Source organism: Monopterus albus, unplaced genomic scaffold, assembly GCF_001952655.1.
Source record: "Monopterus albus unplaced genomic scaffold, M_albus_1.0 scaffold506.1, whole genome shotgun sequence".
NCBI lineage: Eukaryota > Metazoa > Chordata > Actinopteri > Synbranchiformes > Synbranchidae > Monopterus > Monopterus albus.
In genome coordinates this window covers 70,538-86,752 of record NW_018128386.1, presented here as the reverse complement: position 1 = coordinate 86,752, position 16,215 = coordinate 70,538, and the positions used below count along the sequence as shown (strand labels likewise).

Here is a 16,215-nt window from a genome sequence, read left to right as displayed (position 1 = left end):
AATCTGACCGGACAGCACCTATCCAAGTCCATCCAAAGTGTTTCACCAGCTTGGCCAGTGCAGCAGCCTGGAAATGATCACTGGGGATTGTTCTGAAGAAGCTTGGGTACTGACGCTTATCAGATAGGCATGCACAAGTGGCAAAGTGGCTCACCTAAAGATAAGCAGCAAATTATATTCCTGTAATGCCACAGTCATGTTATGGGCATATTTTTAACACATAGTTTACCAATAATTCAAGGTATTTACTTGAGGAATATTAAAAGACGTGATGACACGTGAAAGGCTGATGGATGGTGTGGACCCAGACTCACCAACAACAGCCATCACCATACCAGATGTAGAACAGTGGTAGCCGGTAAAAAATGTGGGGTCCAGGCCATTAGACAGCTGGAAAGCCACATGCACTGCCACAGGCACTGCAGCACAAGAGTCATGGACCTGATAACCAAGCCTGATGCCTGGCAGCAGCTTCATACTGTTGTTAATCTCCTCAATGGCAAAGATCATTGCACGTGAGAAGCGCAGTTCACGGCCATCAATGCTGCACACAGACACTCATGTCACTGTTGAAATGTAGGCTACAAATAAGGACACGTCATAACTTTCACAGAAAACACATTATGAAGAAGAACTGCAATTGTTAGGGACAATAACTGTTAGCCTCACTGCATCAAAAAATCAACAACACAGCTGTACAGTATTTTTAGTTAATAAACACAAAATGCTTATTTTTCACATGGCCATAGTCTGAAAAAAAAAACATAAAATATATAGAATGCATTTGAACTAATTGTTCAAAAATAAAACAAAAAATTATTTTCTTTAGTTAGTTTTCAACAGCATTGCAAAAAGACTGTAATAACATCATACAAATTTAGACATTGGTCCCACACAATCACAGCCTTTTATCCCCTACCTCTCCCTGTTACTGACCTCCCTGTGCACTTCACTGGCTCAGGCCTGCTGGTGTAGTTATGCTTCACTGTGTGCATGTTGCTGTGTATGGAGAAAACACCCCCAATAACATAGTCACCATCCACTGAGAATGCAGGTAGACGAGCAGTACCCAGCAGCTCACACTTCACAGATGAAGCTTCAGTAATAATCCCAGTATCAACTCTAGCCTCCATACACCCAGCACTTTGTTTCAGATCATCCCCACAATTATTCAAGGTAAAAGCTGAGTTTGGTTCAAACAAACCCAGAGCCAATCTCAGACCAATCAAGAGAGCAGAGATCTCCATCCCTCAAGTGCATGTGTGCCTGAGTTTGTTTGCACTGGTTTATATAGCTTTTCAGACAAAAGTTTCCTTCCTTGGATTGTACTTCAGCTTACATCAGATAGGAGACGCTCTTAGACTGTGGTCTTGTTTAACTCCAAACATTTGACTTTGTTGAGCTTGCATGTCTTGTATAACATCTACAAAGTGCCCTTATATCTTCTCTCTTCTTGTAAAGTTACTTTTGTAAACACCATAGCTAATTTAGTTCTGCCCATTTTTTTAAAATTTGTTGATTCTTAGTTTTTGTTTGTATGTTTAGCTTAGTTTTTGTTCATAATAAGTAAAGCCATACAAATGCACACTTAGTGGATATTTGGGTTTTTAAGGTTTTATGTAGTTTTTAAATATGTCAGAAAATATATTACTTCACTATGATATATTTAAAACAATATGTAAATAAATCTATAATACTGCTACAGTAAAATTATACACTGCCCTGTGAGTTTCCTTCAAAAATAATCAGCTACTTTATGTCATCTACAAATAATTAAACATTTGATAATGGTTAATATACATATATATTTTTCAAGCAAACCATGGTATCACAGTACATTTATTAATGTAATCCACAGTAAGCACTGAAAATTTAAATTTAGCCTGACATTCTGTTGTCATGGTTTAGCTCCGCTTTTCGGTTTGAGAGCTTTCATTTTCGTTAAATACTTCTTGGCCAGTGTCACCTCACCTGCTCCAGCTTTATTTCTGTACACAATCACTGTTCATTGTTTTCACCTGTTCCTCATTATCTCCTGGTCTGCAACCCATATATACCTCTTCTTTTCCCTCAGTCCCTCACTGGTCCATTGATTATATTTGAGAGTACTCACTATGCTCGCTCCGTTCACCATGATCAATATGCCTTTCTGTCCTTGTCTGTTTCCCCAGCACTGATCCTCGACATTACGACACTGTCACCACACATATCCTGTCAATCTACCTGTGAGTTCCTGGGTCTTTAGCTCAGCTGGCGTTGTCCCCTGTCCAGCATCACCTGCTGTGTGTTCCTGTTTGACCAGCTGTCAACTCTCCTGTTTCTATCTCCTTACCTGTGAGTTCCTGAATCCCCAGTGCTGTGGTCGCTACACCGGTCCTGCATTACTTGCTGTGTGGTCAAGACCACCCAGTGATGTCATCACCACGCCTGTCCAGCTTGACTTACCTGTTTGTTCCTGACTCCTGTTTTACTGTATTTCAGTTTTTAACAGTACCTATGATTTATGATGAATACACTGTAGGCCTTCACTTTTTTACCAAATAAAAATTTAATCTCTGAAAAAGTAGAACTGTGTACAAGAGTTTGTACTAACATACATTTCTAACTGAGTGCCATGATTAATTATTTAGAATTTTCATTGCTGTTATTGCTTTGTTATTCTTTTCTTTTCAGTTCCATAATAATTAAATATGTTACTTTCAATGTGAGGAGAAAGTGTGGATGTTAGATTAACAAATGCTTGCTGAAATATTTTTTAAATTGATTTTTCATTGTCAAAGTGATAGACCATGAACATTAAAGCAGCTAGCAAAATATGTATTCAAAATTTTGTTTACCAAAACACCTGCTGATGTGACATAGATGAGGCGCTCTTATTGTGAAGTGTGTATTAGATCCATCTCTCACCACCACTAAAAATAGGTGGTGTGACTAAACAGTGACGAAAGGGAATGACATAACTCTGCACATAAATGTAGGTACACCTGCATAAAGACTAAAAACAGATGTGAAGGAAGGAGGGAAGTCATGAGGGCCTTTCTTGTTAAATATTTCTTTTTATGTGTCTACGCAATCTTGATTTCTTCCTTTTTTTATTTCTCAGAGTCTTTATTTCTTTCTCAGTCTTGTAAATTACGGAGGGAGTTTAATTTTAATGGGATGCACAAGCCGGGAGATGTAGCTCTGGGTGGTCTGTTTGAAGTCCACTATAGCTCTGTCTTCCCTGAGCTGACGTACACCTCAGAACCCCATCAGCCAAGCTGCCAAGGGTAAGATGCACACATAAGAAAGATTTATCATTATTATTATTAAAACTGTATCACATTTCAATGTTTAATGGTAATATTTTATGTTAGATTTGACCCTCCAGGGTTCAGGCATGCCATGACCATGGCCTTTTCTATTGATGAGATCAACAAAACCCCTAACCTGCTACCTAATATTACTCTGGGATACAGCCTTTATGACAACTGTGCTACACTTGGTATTGGGTTCAGTGCTGCATTGTCATTGGCCACTGGTCGAGAGGAGCAGTTTCTGCTTCAGGCGAACTGTTCAGGCACCCCTCCAGTCCTGGGGATTGTGGGTGATCCCTTTTCAACATTTTCTATAGCCACCTCCAATGTTCTAGGCTTATATAAACTTCCTATTGTAAGTTTCCTGCATCCAGTATCTGAATTAATCATAACTTGTTAAGTAAAATATTTTGTATGCACATAAGATTCACAACTTGTGTTTTTATTATATTGTAGGTGAGTTATTTTGCCACATGTTCCTGCCTGAGTGACCGGAGAAGGTTTCCATCATTCTTCAGAACAATCCCAAGTGATGCTTTTCAGGTGAAACACCCTTAGCAAAATAAAAACTGCATATTCTGTATGTCTCAAGTATAATACTCTTCAAAATACGTTTTGCCAATTAAACACATCGTGTATGTATTAAACTTTACTTTGTGCGTCATTAAATTTAGGTGAAAAATGTAATTTGTTAACTATGATTCTATTGTGACATATATAAAATCTGCACTGAAATAATAATCTAACCTGTACACTAGTTTCTCAACTCTATTCACATAGGTGCGAGCTATGATTCAAATTCTAAAACACTTTGGTTGGACTTGGGTAGGCCTACTGGTCAGTGATGATGACTATGGACTATACGCTGCCCAATCCTTCCAGACTGACTTGGCTCAGAGCGGTGGAAGTTGTCTGGCCTATTCAGAGATTTTGCCTTGGGACAATGATCAAAATGAATATGCCAGGATTGTGGATATGATGAAAAAATCCACAGCTCATGTGGTCATTGTATTTGCACCCAAGAATCACATGGTTCAACTCATAGAAGAGGTTGGGGGATGACAATGCACTGAATTCATAGCATGACAACATACAATGTTTTTTTATGTTTCTGATAGCCTAAAATCACTTGTTCACACCCCATTTTGTGAATTATCATTTGTTCTTTTTCAATTAACTGAACCAGGTTAATGATATTTTGGTCACTTCTCTGATTTATTTAGGATTTGAGAAGTTTGATTTGGCTAATTATTAGTGCATTTTGACCCATAATGAACTCATGCAAAACATTTATTATCATTATAAACACAAATTACAATACCCTGATTTAAATGACTCATCTGGCTTTGTATAATTTATGTCAATGCTTTTATCATTTTTTTTAGTTTTTATGTCATTTATTATATATTACAAAGTAGACCAATTGAGAAAAATAAAAGATTGGTCTACTTTAATACAACGCATAGGTGGTGAAGAAGAATGTGACAGGTCTGCAGTGGATGGCCAGTGAAGCATGGACATTAGTTGATGGACTCCATACACCTGCCTTCATGCCATACCTGGGTGGCACACTGGGCATCGCTGTTCGTCGTGGAGAAATCCCAGGGCTCAGGGACTTCCTCTTACAAATACGTCCTGACCTACACCAAAACAACAGCTATGCAAATAACCTGGTGAGAATTGAATCTTGCAATCTGATCTGGCATTTGCAAGAAACATACATTATCATTGTTTATAACTGACTTTTTTAAATACATTCTAGGTAAATCAGTTTTGGGAATACACATTTCAGTGTAAATTTGCACCACCTCCACCAGGCTGGTTGGAAGCTGGAGGAGCACTGTGCACTGGACAGGAAGAACTAAAGAATGTGGACACTGAGTTCTTTGACATTTTAAACCCCCGGCCAGAGTATAATGTTTACAAGGCTGTGTATGCGCTGGCATATGCATTTCATGACCTTCTGCAGTGTGAGTCAGGGAGAGGGCCTTTCAGTGGACAGAGCTGTGGCAGTCTGCAACAACTGGAGCCATGGCAGGTGTGTGTCAATTTACACTCCACCTGCATGTTTATGTTTGAAAAAACAGCTGCTACACCTTGAGGTATTTATTGAATACACATTTGGGAGAGTAGATTTTCACTTAAAAAAAATCCTGCACCCAAATATGTCATATTTGCTTATACTGTATGTGGTGCTGACTTCTATTTGCTGAAAGATATTGTGGAGTGCAGGTGGTTAAGCATAAAAAAGACAAAAGATCCCTTTAACCAAAATAAAGTTATCTATTTTAGTACATTCTATAGATTTTTTTACTATAGTGGCCCACACACTCATGCAGACATATTAATTCTAAAATATTATCACAGTATCACGATTCACACAGAGACCATAATCCTTTGTGTTTGCTACGTGTACATGCTTTCCTTTCTAAGAATTTTTGCAAGTGGCAAATGCTGTTTGTGGTAATTAACAGTTAATCTCCCACAAGCAAACCAACATTACAATCAGGGTTTGGAGGGTTGCTTTACTCTTTGTATTTTGATATAATTACAAATTACCTGTTAAAGATGTATTCCATAATTTTATCCAAGTATCACAATATTTAAAAAAAAACTCTTTTGGATTACCATGCAAATAAAGGCATGATAAATGAAATATCAGTAAGACGGCTGTTACTTAAATGTATTTTGTCAGACAACAGAGCAATATAGTCTTGTGAAAATGAGGAAACTGAGATTTCTAGTATCAAATATGTGTCCATTGCTCACTGTATTTAAAAAAAAAAAAAAAAAACCCTGCTTTTCATTTATTAAATTCAAGCAGTAGCCTATCGATCTAAAGAAATAAGGACCATATCCAGTATGACCACACAGGACTGTTTACAAAGCAAAGATAAAATCTACTCCTTTTACAAAGTCAAGTAGGAAATGCTTTTACTTAATACATGTATTAAGAGCACTCATACCATTTTAAAAACTTATTAGTCCATCTACTGAAAAAAAACAAAAAAAACAATAAAGCAAACAAATTCAGTACTCTAGTACAAATTAAAGTACTGGACTACAGAACTGTATCTTTACAAAGCAGACATTAAACTAGACAGCAGTGGTGAGTGACGCATTTGAAGTCAGACGTTTACATGCATCTTAGCCAAATACATTTAAATTCAGTTTTTCACAGCTGCTGACATTTAATCTTATAATTGTTCCCTGTCTTAGGTCAGTTAGGATCACTGTTTTATTTTAAGAATGTTGAATGTCAGAATAATAGTAAAGAAAAAGATTTATTTCATCTTTTACTTTTTTACACATTCCCAGTGGGCCAGAAGTTTATATACACTAAGTTAGTTTTTGCTACTATTGCTTTTAAAATGTTTATTTTGGGTCAAATGCTTCGGGATGCCTTTTACAAGCTTCTTTCAATAAGCTGCTGGAATTTTAGGCCATTCCTCCAGACAGAACTGGTTGAATGGAGTCAGATTTGTAGACCTCCTTGCTCACACATGCTTTTTCAGTTCTGCCCACAAATTTTCTATTGGCTTGAGGTCAGCGTTTTGTGATGGCCACTCCAGTTCCTTGACTTTGTTATTGTCCTTAAGCCATTTTGCCACAACCTTAGATGTCTGCTTGGGGTCATTGTCCATTTGGAAGACCCAATTGCGACCAAGCTTTAACTTCCTGGTTGATGTCTTGAGATGTTGCCTCACTGTAACTACATAATCTTCCTTCCTCACAATGCCATCTATTTTATGAAGTGTCCCAGTCCCTCCTGCAGCATTTACATTATTTAAACATTAACGTTATGAGGGTCTGCCCAGGCCTGTATTGTGAATTTATTATTTATAGTAGTACAATAAGGACTCAAGCCCTTTGTGCTTGTAGCTAATTCATGCCAGAAGCTGGTTAAGCTGAGGACGTCACTGTGTTGCTACTTTCAGTTATAATAATCAGCCATTTACATCCAGGCATGTTCATACACAAGCCTCCAATTGGTCTGCTGCAGCTGTTGAATCAGTTTGTGACCATGAATTACATTATTTTGATGTCCACCAACTGAATATATTGTAGTCTCCATTAACTTAATGATTTTTCCCCATGAGTGTGGCATCTGCTACAGCTGCAGTGCTCTGCTGCGGGTCTGTCTCTTCAGTTACTGCAAGGGTGTAGCTACACTTGACAGCATGTTCTATTCAATTCAGATGTGTTTTCAAATAGCATGTGTCCTATTTGTGTGATGAAGTGTTCTTTCTTCTTTTGCAATGCAACCTTTTCAGGGTGCACTCATTCTTTCTCTGCTGATGCTCACAAACTGTGCTGTCTGTAAATGTGTCATGTTTGTCTGTCCTGTAGGTGAAGTTGCTATACAGTTATGTTTACAGTAGGCACGAGTCAGTGCAGTCTGCTCAGTGAGGGATATTATTTTAATGGCCACCAGTTGAATGCTGCCCGCTAACTTTGTGAATTTCTCACCAAACTATGACAGTGTGACGGCTCCGCATTCAGAATGGGTTGGGTGGAGCGTGGAGAAAGTGGAGAGAAGGAGGCCTGGGTAGAACGAAGGCAATTGATTCTAGAGTTGCATGCTAGCACTAGCTAGATTTTGAATGAATTCTTATTGCAGCTTTAAATTATATTTTCCATGCAGATAATTTTACGGATGGCTGCCCTGTCAGCAGAAATGTACATTATAAACCTGTTATTAAATTTATCTCTCCCATTTGTAGCTTATGTATTACTTGCAAAAGGTCAACTTCACAACATCATTTGGTGATCAAGTGTTATTTGATGAGAATGGTGATGCCTTACCAATCTATGACATCATGAACTGGCTGTGGCTCCCTGATGGAAAAACCATAGTTCAGAGTGTGGGGTTTGTTAAATCAGCTTCCAAAGGTGAAGAAGTCACACTTGATGAAGACAAAATCTTCTGGAACTTTGAACCCAAAGAGGTTATTTCTCCATACTGTTGTTTTTTTTCCTTTAGTATAACATAGGCAAACAACATATGGTTTAGGATATCAATAAATTCACTGTTCTTCTCCTATAGCCACCCAGGTCAGTGTGCAGTGAGAGCTGCCCCCCAGGTACACGCAAAGCAAGAAAGAAGGGACAGCCTGTGTGTTGTTATGACTGCATTCCTTGTTCTGAAGGAAAGATCAGCAATGAAACTGGTAGGTATCCATTATTCTTCTAAAAAATCATTAATTTGAATTCAGGAGTATATTCCCCTGTAGATGCCTAGTTGGTATTAAGGAATAAGCACATCCCCATTTCTGTGGCAACTCAAGTTGTGACATAAGCAGTAGTGCCCACTTGCACATCAGTGATACATGATGTCTTTTATTAAGTTTATTCATCAGAGGGCATGTGTAAAAGCATTAATCTCATACACTGACAAAAGATGCCATACATCTGAATTAGTTGATAGCAAATTTTGCAGTCCCTGGGCAGATACACAAAATACACTGATAGAGTTTTGAGTCCCATTGTACTTTGGCATGATTTAGAGTCTGAACTTTTTGCAATGTGGATACATGGTGTATAAATTTTAGGTATGTCCTGTGAGGAGTAATGCATTAATAATCAACTTCCAATGTAATCCAGATTGATTGTAAAAGTTTATTACTTTGTGATGCAACCATATTTAAATGCTTGAAGAGAGAGGGAATGTAACTTGGAGTGCAACAGATGCACTTCGAACATGGCTATCCAACATTTGCAGGAAATCTCCAAACCCAGGATTAAGATGAAAATTCCAGCACAATAAAAAAGAATAGTACAGAAAAATAGATTCCCATTCCACTGTTGCAGTCAAATTGATGAAATACAGCTTGCCCATTTTTCAAGACTGTGGAATACCTTTGCATTCTAGCCCCATGAGTCCAGGATGGTAACAATGTCAGCATCTCCGCATGGTGAGATGACCGTACACAAGTGGCAGACCAGTTACTCCAAATAGGCAGAGCAGCAGCATTCAGCAGCTACAGGGTCAAATGTAAAGAAAATGCAACATTTTGAGTTTGAGACAATGATTTCTTCCACATACTTTAGTAAAGATTGGTAGCTTTCCAGAGTCTTTATGGAAAACTGAGACAGCAGCACCTGTCAAGCTGCGACCAAACACCAACCGACATCTGTGTTGTTGCAAGAGCAAAAGCCACTAGTTGAAAAGGAAGAATGGAGCAGGTAAATGTTATGGCTGTGACACCAGTTCTGGGCTGAGGGACTCCGTGGCAAACTAAGACAGATGATTCAATGAGACTTTATTAAAAACGATAGTGCAAGAGGTTAATGTTCCAGGTGGTATTCGACCAGGTCTGGGTATAGATGCCGGAGAAGGACTAGTAGCAGGTGACAGGGTGGCAGATGACAGGAGAGGTTCCCAGGAGAGAGGTCACCCGAGTGGATGTGGAGGTTGGACAGAGTCTGCTGATGAACCAGCTGGCCGGACTGGTGTCACAGGTGACTGAAAAGTTGAGCAGGGTCGATGAAAGTTCAGGACTACCCCAGGAGGTGGCAAGGAGTCAGAGGTGGTTGCAAGGTGGAAGTGGTCTGGGCGGCGTAGCTGGTTGCTGATGAGTTGAGCAGGGTCGAGGTAGGTTCACAGTACCCCAGGCATCGAGGAGTTCAGGTAGTGGAATGGAGCAGTCACAGGAGCTAGCCAAGAAGCTGCGTGGTTCACAGGCAAGTACAAACCCAGCACTGGAGGTGACTCACTCGGTGTCATGGCGTCATTGTGAGCAAACCAGGCAGGAACGAGGAACACAAGTGAGTGGCAGACACTGGACTGAAGCAGACTCAGGATGGAGTGTACGTCACTGTGCAGAACAGAACTCAGGCGAGATCTCTTTATTCTTTCGGCCGTCTGAACATCGCAAGAACAGCTTAAGCAAACCATTAGAGTATCATGAACAGAGTAATGAATCAGTGAGTGACTGAGGGAAAGGAGGTAGTATAGGTAGCTGAAGACCGGGGGATGATTGGCAACAGGTGAAAACAATGAATGGAAACCATGGTAACCATGGTACGAGAGGTGGAGTGGAACAGGAAAAAATATATATATAAGTACGAGAACAGGAAGCAAATCCAAATCATAACAGTAAATGCAGAATAGAAATGAGAATCTTCTTTGTGTGCTGGCTTGAGTGCAAGCCTCTGAGGGAAACATAAGCATTGAGACTGGTTGGTATTCACTTTTTAAACTGCTTTTTGGAGATGTAATATTAATACTTATCTTGACACCTACCCCTTTTGTCAGATTCTATGGAGTGCGCCAGCTGTCCAGAGGATTTCTGGTCCAGCCCCCAGCATGACCACTGTGTCCCTAAGAAAACGGAGTTCCTCTCCTACAGTGAGCCTCTGGGTATCTGTTTGACAGTCACATCTTTGCTGGGTACATTCATCTGTGTTGTTGTCCTGGGGATCTTCACCTATTATCGCTGTACACCCATAGTACGTGCCAACAATTCAGAACTAAGTTTCCTGCTCTTGCTGTCTCTTAAACTATGTTTCCTGTGTTCATTGCTGTTTATCGGACATCCCACACTGTGGACATGCCAACTGAGACATGCAGCATTTGGGGTCAGTTTTGTACTTTGTGTCTCATGTATCTTGGTCAAAACCATGGTGGTTCTGGCTGTGTTCAGGGCCTCCAAACCAGGAGCTGGAGCCAGTCTGAAGTGGTTTGGTGCTGTGCAACAAAGAGGAACAGTTTTTGTTCTCACATGCATTCAAGCAGCAATCTGCACTTGTTGGATTGTCTCTGCCTCACCAGCTCCTTATAAAAACACTCAATACCACAATGACAAAATTGTTTATGAGTGTGTCATTGGGTCCACTGTTGGTTTTTCAGTGCTACTAGGCTATATTGGCTTTCTTGCTGTCCTCAGTTTTCTGTTAGCATTTCTGGCAAGAAATCTTCCAGATAACTTCAATGAAGCCAAGCTCATTACTTTCAGCATGCTGATTTTCTGTGCTGTGTGGGTGGCATTTGTCCCTGCTTATGTCAACTCCCCAGGCAAATATGCAGATGCAGTGGAGGTATTTGCCATCCTGGCCTCGAGCTTTGGTCTCTTGGTAGCACTGTTCGGACCCAAATGTTACATCATCCTGCTGAGACCAGAGAGGAACACAAAGAAAGCAATTATGGGTCGAGACATCACCAACATTTAAAAAAGAAATTCTAGTAAAGTCCTGTGAATTTCATTCAGCTTGTAGTTTAAATTTAATTAGCACTGATTTGACACACAATAAGAAACCTTTTTTAAAAAAATAAACTTTACTTACATGGTAGAATAATGAAAAAAGAAAGTTTGTTTCTACTGTTTCTATCACTGCCTAATAGTCACTCATTTCCCTGAAATAATCAAAAGCTATGTTGAACTGTGTGAAAAATATGCAAATGAATGAGTCAATTACACGGCATACTCCAGCTCACAATCCACAGAGTATCTGGTTGTAGACAATATGGTGGACTTTTGACCCCAGGAGGAGGTTGGCGATATTAGCCAGAAGACAGAGAAAGAGACTTTATTGTCATTGTATACGTATGTATTGTTGGTTGTTTGATACTGTGAATACATATACTTAGCTGTTCAACCATGGCATATATTATCATCATACACATGTAAATTTAAATAAAAAGCACACTGAGTTTAAAAAAAGGACTAAAAAACTGAATTAAGACTGAAGTGTATTTCGTGGGTTTTTCTCAGGAGAGGATCACCTGAAGGCAGAACAAACTTTTACAATGTTGAAAGAAACTTCAGCCCTCCTGTAAAATTACTGGAATTTGGCTTTAATAAAGACTAATTTAATGCTTCAATTCCTTTATCTTATTCAAAATTGTACTTTATGTATGATTTGCTTGCTTCCTTTTCACCATGGCCCAAATACATAGGCCAATAGTTATGCATGTAAAAGATGTATAAAAAGAATCTAAACTTTAAACATTAAACAATAAGTACAAAATGCAAAACTTCTTGTAAATTATACAGTCAATTACGTCATAATCTTGGATACCTTTTTTTCTTGCAATACAAGGGAACCTGGGATGATGAACTTTTAGCATGATACACAAGTAAAAATCACATTTACAGGTCCTGGTCATATAATTAGAATATCATCAAAAAGTTGATTTATTTCACTAATTCCATTCAAAAAGTGAAACTTGTATATTATATTCATTCATTACACACAGACTGATATATTTCAAATGTTTATTTCTTTTAATTGTGATGATTATAACTGACAACCAATGAAAACCCCAAATTCGGTATCTCAGAAAATTAGAATATTACTGAATACCAATACAAAGAAAGGATTTTTAGAAATCTTGGCCAACTGAAAAGTATGAACATGAAAAGTATGAGCATGTACAGCACTCAATACTTAGTTGGGGCTCCTCTTGCCTGAATTACTGCAGCCATGCGGCGTGGCATAGAGTCGATCAGTCTGTGGCACTGCTCAGGTGTTACGAGAGCCCAGGTTGCTCTGATAGTGGCCTTCAGCACTTCTGCATTGTTGGGTCTGGCATATCGCATCTTCCTCTTCACAATACCCCATAGATTTTCTATGGGGTTAAGGTCAGGCGAGTTTGCTGGCCAATTAAGAACAGGGATACCATGGTCCTTAAACCAGGTACTGGTAGCTTTGGCACTGTGTGCAGGTGCCAAGTCCTGTTGGAAAATGAAATCTGCATCTCCATAAAGTTGGTCAGCAGCAGGAAGCATGAAGTGCTCTAAAACTTCCTGGTATACAGCTGCATTGACCTTGGACCTCAGAAAACACAGTGGCCCAACACCAGCAGATGACATGGCACCCCAAACCATCACTGACTGTGGAAACTTTACACTGGACCTCAAGCAACGTGGATTCTGTGCCTCTCCTCTCTTCCTCCAGACTCTGGGACCCCGATTTCCAAAGGTAATGCAAAATTTACTTTCATCAGAGAACATGACTTTGGACCACTCAGCAGCAGTCCAGTCCTTTTTGTCTTTAGCCCAGGTGAGACGCTTCTGACGCTGTCTGTTGTTCAAGAGTGGCTTGACACAAGGAATGCGACAGCTGAAACCCATGTCTTTCTGTGCGTAGTGGTTCTGGAAGCACTGACTCCAGCTGCAGTCCACTCTTTGTGAATCTCCCCCACATTTTTGAATCAGTTTTGTTTCACAATCCTCTCCAGGGTGCGGTTATCCCTTTTGCTTGTACACTTTTTTCTACCACATCTTTTCCTTCCCTTCGCCTCTCTATTAATGTGCTTTTAATACAACAAATATCTAATCAATATCTATCTGACTAAGAAATTACCTAACAACAATATTCTAATTTTCTGAGATACCGAATTTGGGGTTTTCATTGGTTGTCAGTTATAATCATCACAATTAAAAGAAATAAACATTTGAAATATATCAGTCTGTGTGTAATGAATGAATATAATATACAAGTTTCACTTTTTGAATGGAATTAGTGAAATAAATCAACTTTTTGATGATATTCTAATTATATGACCAGCACCTGTATACAGCCAAATTGCAGAGCATGTAATACTTCCTCTAACTATATTATGGCCCTATTGGTACATATTAAACTTTACTCACCTCCACCATGAAATTTTCATCTAACCCTAGAAATACCGTACAAAAACTGGACTTGGACCAAACTTCATAAGTCACTTGAAGAACTTTATTAAACAGTTTAAATAGAATTTGTATTCCAGTTCATACATACTGAGAGATGAGTCCAGGATAGGGTTTTCTAGTGTGCAGGCTGCAGTTCATTGGTATCTGGCAAGGAGAGAGATTTACAGCCAGCAGTCTGTAAAACTAATACTTGAGCTAGGCATTCAGATGTTGCACATTTCAGCTTTAAGTGTTAATTTAAGATAGTTTTCCCATAAAAAAAACACCCAGTAGGTTTCAGTGGTGGGAGTAATTGTCACATGTGCCAGTCACAAGCAGGTCCCAGGTTACTGTGGTGAGAATCAAGCAAGTCAAGTCAATACTATAAGTCAAGCAAGTCACAAGCCAAGTCATACAAAAGTCTGAGGGTCTAATAATGTTATTGGAATATCACATATTTAAACAAAAATGCCAATGATTATGATAAAAAGGCATGCCTTTAATCAATTTGAAGCCAAGTCTAACAGTTTAAACTTAATGCTAGCTTTATAGCTAACATTTGACCAGCCAGTAAGTTAGCTAACATTAGCTGAAAAGACACATGAATGTACTTATCTTTCTTTGTGAGTTTTGTAGTAGATGTTGTAGTGGTCATGTAGATGATTTTTGTACTGCAGACTTTGCATACCACTGTTCTATTCTTAATACCATCATGGACAACATATACCTTGAATCCATGTATAATTTTATTATACAGTATATGGACTAGTGCGCTCCATGATAGCTCCATCCTGCAACCTGCATTGCCCTCTGATGGTTTGCTGCATGCTGGTAGGTTGCCAGGTTTGTGTGCATCGCACTAGAAATTACCCAGTTGTGTTTCAAAAACAAAACATAACTTATCAATATTTTAACATTTGTAGATGACAGATTTCTGTTGCCAGTACATTCAAATGGGCCATATTATAGGGGAGGGACAAACAACTATATGCTCATTGTAGGGTTTATATGAAAATTAAGAAACTTGGTAGTGCCTCTACCCATGATTGCTTTCTTTGTGTTTCTCTCTGGTCTCATCACAATTATATAACATTTGGGTCCAAACAGTGCCACCAAGAGGCCGAAACTAGAAGCCAAGATGGCAAATACCTCCACTGCATCTGCATATTTGCCTGGTGAGCTTATATAAGCGGGAACAAATGCCACCCACACAGCAGAGAAAATAAGCATGCTGAAAGTGATGTGTTTAGCCTCATTGAAATTATCTGGAAGTTTTCTTACTAAAAATGCTAACAGAAAACTGAGGAGAGCAAGAAAGCCAATGTAGCCAAGTAGCAGTGAAAAACCAACTGTGGACCCAACTACACACTCATAAATGATCTTGTCATTGTGGTACTGGGTGTTCCTATGAGGTGTTGGTGAGGAAGAAACAAGCCAGGCAGTACAGATTGCTGCCTGAAGAGAAGTAAGAACCAGAACTGTCCCTCTCTGCTGCAAAACACCAAACCACTTCAGACCGGCTCCAGCTCCTGGCTTAGAAGCCTGGAACACAGCCAGAACCACCATGGTTTTGACCAGGATGCATGACATGCAAAGCACAAAGCTGATGCCAAATGCTGCATGTCTCAGCTGACATGTCCACAGTGTGGGACGTCCAATAAACAGCAATGAGCACAGGAAACACAGTTTTAGTGACATCAGTAGCTGGAAACTCAGTTCTGAATTGTTGGCACGTACAATAGGAGTGTTGTGATGATAGATGAAGATCCCCAGGACAACAGCACAAATAAATGTGCCAAGCAGTGATGTAGCTGTCAAACAGATACCCAGAGGTTCGTGGTAGGAGAGGAACTCTGTTTTCTTAGGAACACAGTGGTCACGCTGGGGGCTGGACCAGAAGTCATCTGGACAGCTGGTGCACTCTGTAGAGTCTACAGAAATGGAAAGTGTTGACACACATATGTATGTTTCCAAAATACAAAGTTTAAAAAGTGAACACCAACCAGTGTCATTGCTGATCTTTCCCTCAGAACAAGGGATGCAGTCAAAGCAGCACACAGGTTCCCCCTTCTTTCTTGCCATGCGGGTACCTGGTGGACAGCTCTCGCTACACACTGACCGGGGTGGCTGTGGGGAAGAAAAATATAAATCTTTTTTTCTAAACTGCTTTACAATGTCACAATGAATAAGCCGCAAATCCAAAAGATAAAGATAAGAGTATAAGAATTAAAAAGAACCTTTTTGGTGTTAAAGTTCCAGAAGATTTTGTCCTCATCAAGTGTGAGTTCTTCACCTTTGAG

The 16,215-nt window shown here is 39.4% G+C and overlaps 2 protein-coding genes and 1 pseudogene across 2 annotated transcripts in view; 1 reads left to right on the top strand and 2 right to left on the bottom strand.

Annotated features, from left to right (window-relative positions):
* Positions 1-1,010, bottom strand: part of LOC109952857 (extracellular calcium-sensing receptor-like) — a 3,873-nt pseudogene extending 2,863 nt beyond the window's left edge.
* A 2,119-nt stretch (positions 1,011-3,129) lies between these two features.
* LOC109952856 (extracellular calcium-sensing receptor-like) lies at positions 3,130-11,468 on the top strand. The gene is made up of 9 exons (XM_020588148.1): positions 3,130-3,269; positions 3,357-3,651; positions 3,753-3,839; positions 4,077-4,346; positions 4,763-4,969; positions 5,059-5,334; positions 8,021-8,245; positions 8,344-8,467; positions 10,555-11,468. The coding sequence occupies exons 1-9, from the start codon at positions 3,160-3,162 to the stop codon at positions 11,466-11,468; spliced, it is 2,508 nt and encodes an 835-aa protein (XP_020443804.1). The 5' UTR covers positions 3,130-3,159.
* Positions 11,469-14,899: 3,431 nt separating this feature from the next.
* The window catches only part of LOC109952855 (extracellular calcium-sensing receptor-like), an 8,435-nt gene continuing 7,119 nt past the window's right edge, over positions 14,900-16,215 (bottom strand). Inside the window, exons 8-10 of the mRNA XM_020588147.1 lie at positions 16,153-16,208; positions 15,919-16,042; positions 14,900-15,846 (exon numbers count right to left, since the gene is read on the bottom strand). Coding sequence (XP_020443803.1) covers positions 14,900-15,846; positions 15,919-16,042; positions 16,153-16,208 — 1,127 coding nt within the window. The remainder of the gene's footprint in view (positions 15,847-15,918; positions 16,043-16,152; positions 16,209-16,215) is intronic.

Excerpts from the sequence above, each read along its gene's own strand:
- LOC109952856 (XM_020588148.1), top strand. The coding sequence starts at position 3,160 with ATGCACAAGCCGGGAGATGTAGCTCTGGGTGGTCTGTTTGAAGTCCAC. Across the intron at positions 4,347-4,762 it reads TGGTTCAACTCATAGAAGAG|GTGGTGAAGAAGAATGTGAC; the intron begins GTTGGGGGATGA and ends TACAACGCATAG. Across the intron at positions 8,468-10,554 it reads AAAGATCAGCAATGAAACTG|ATTCTATGGAGTGCGCCAGC; the intron begins GTAGGTATCCAT and ends CCCTTTTGTCAG.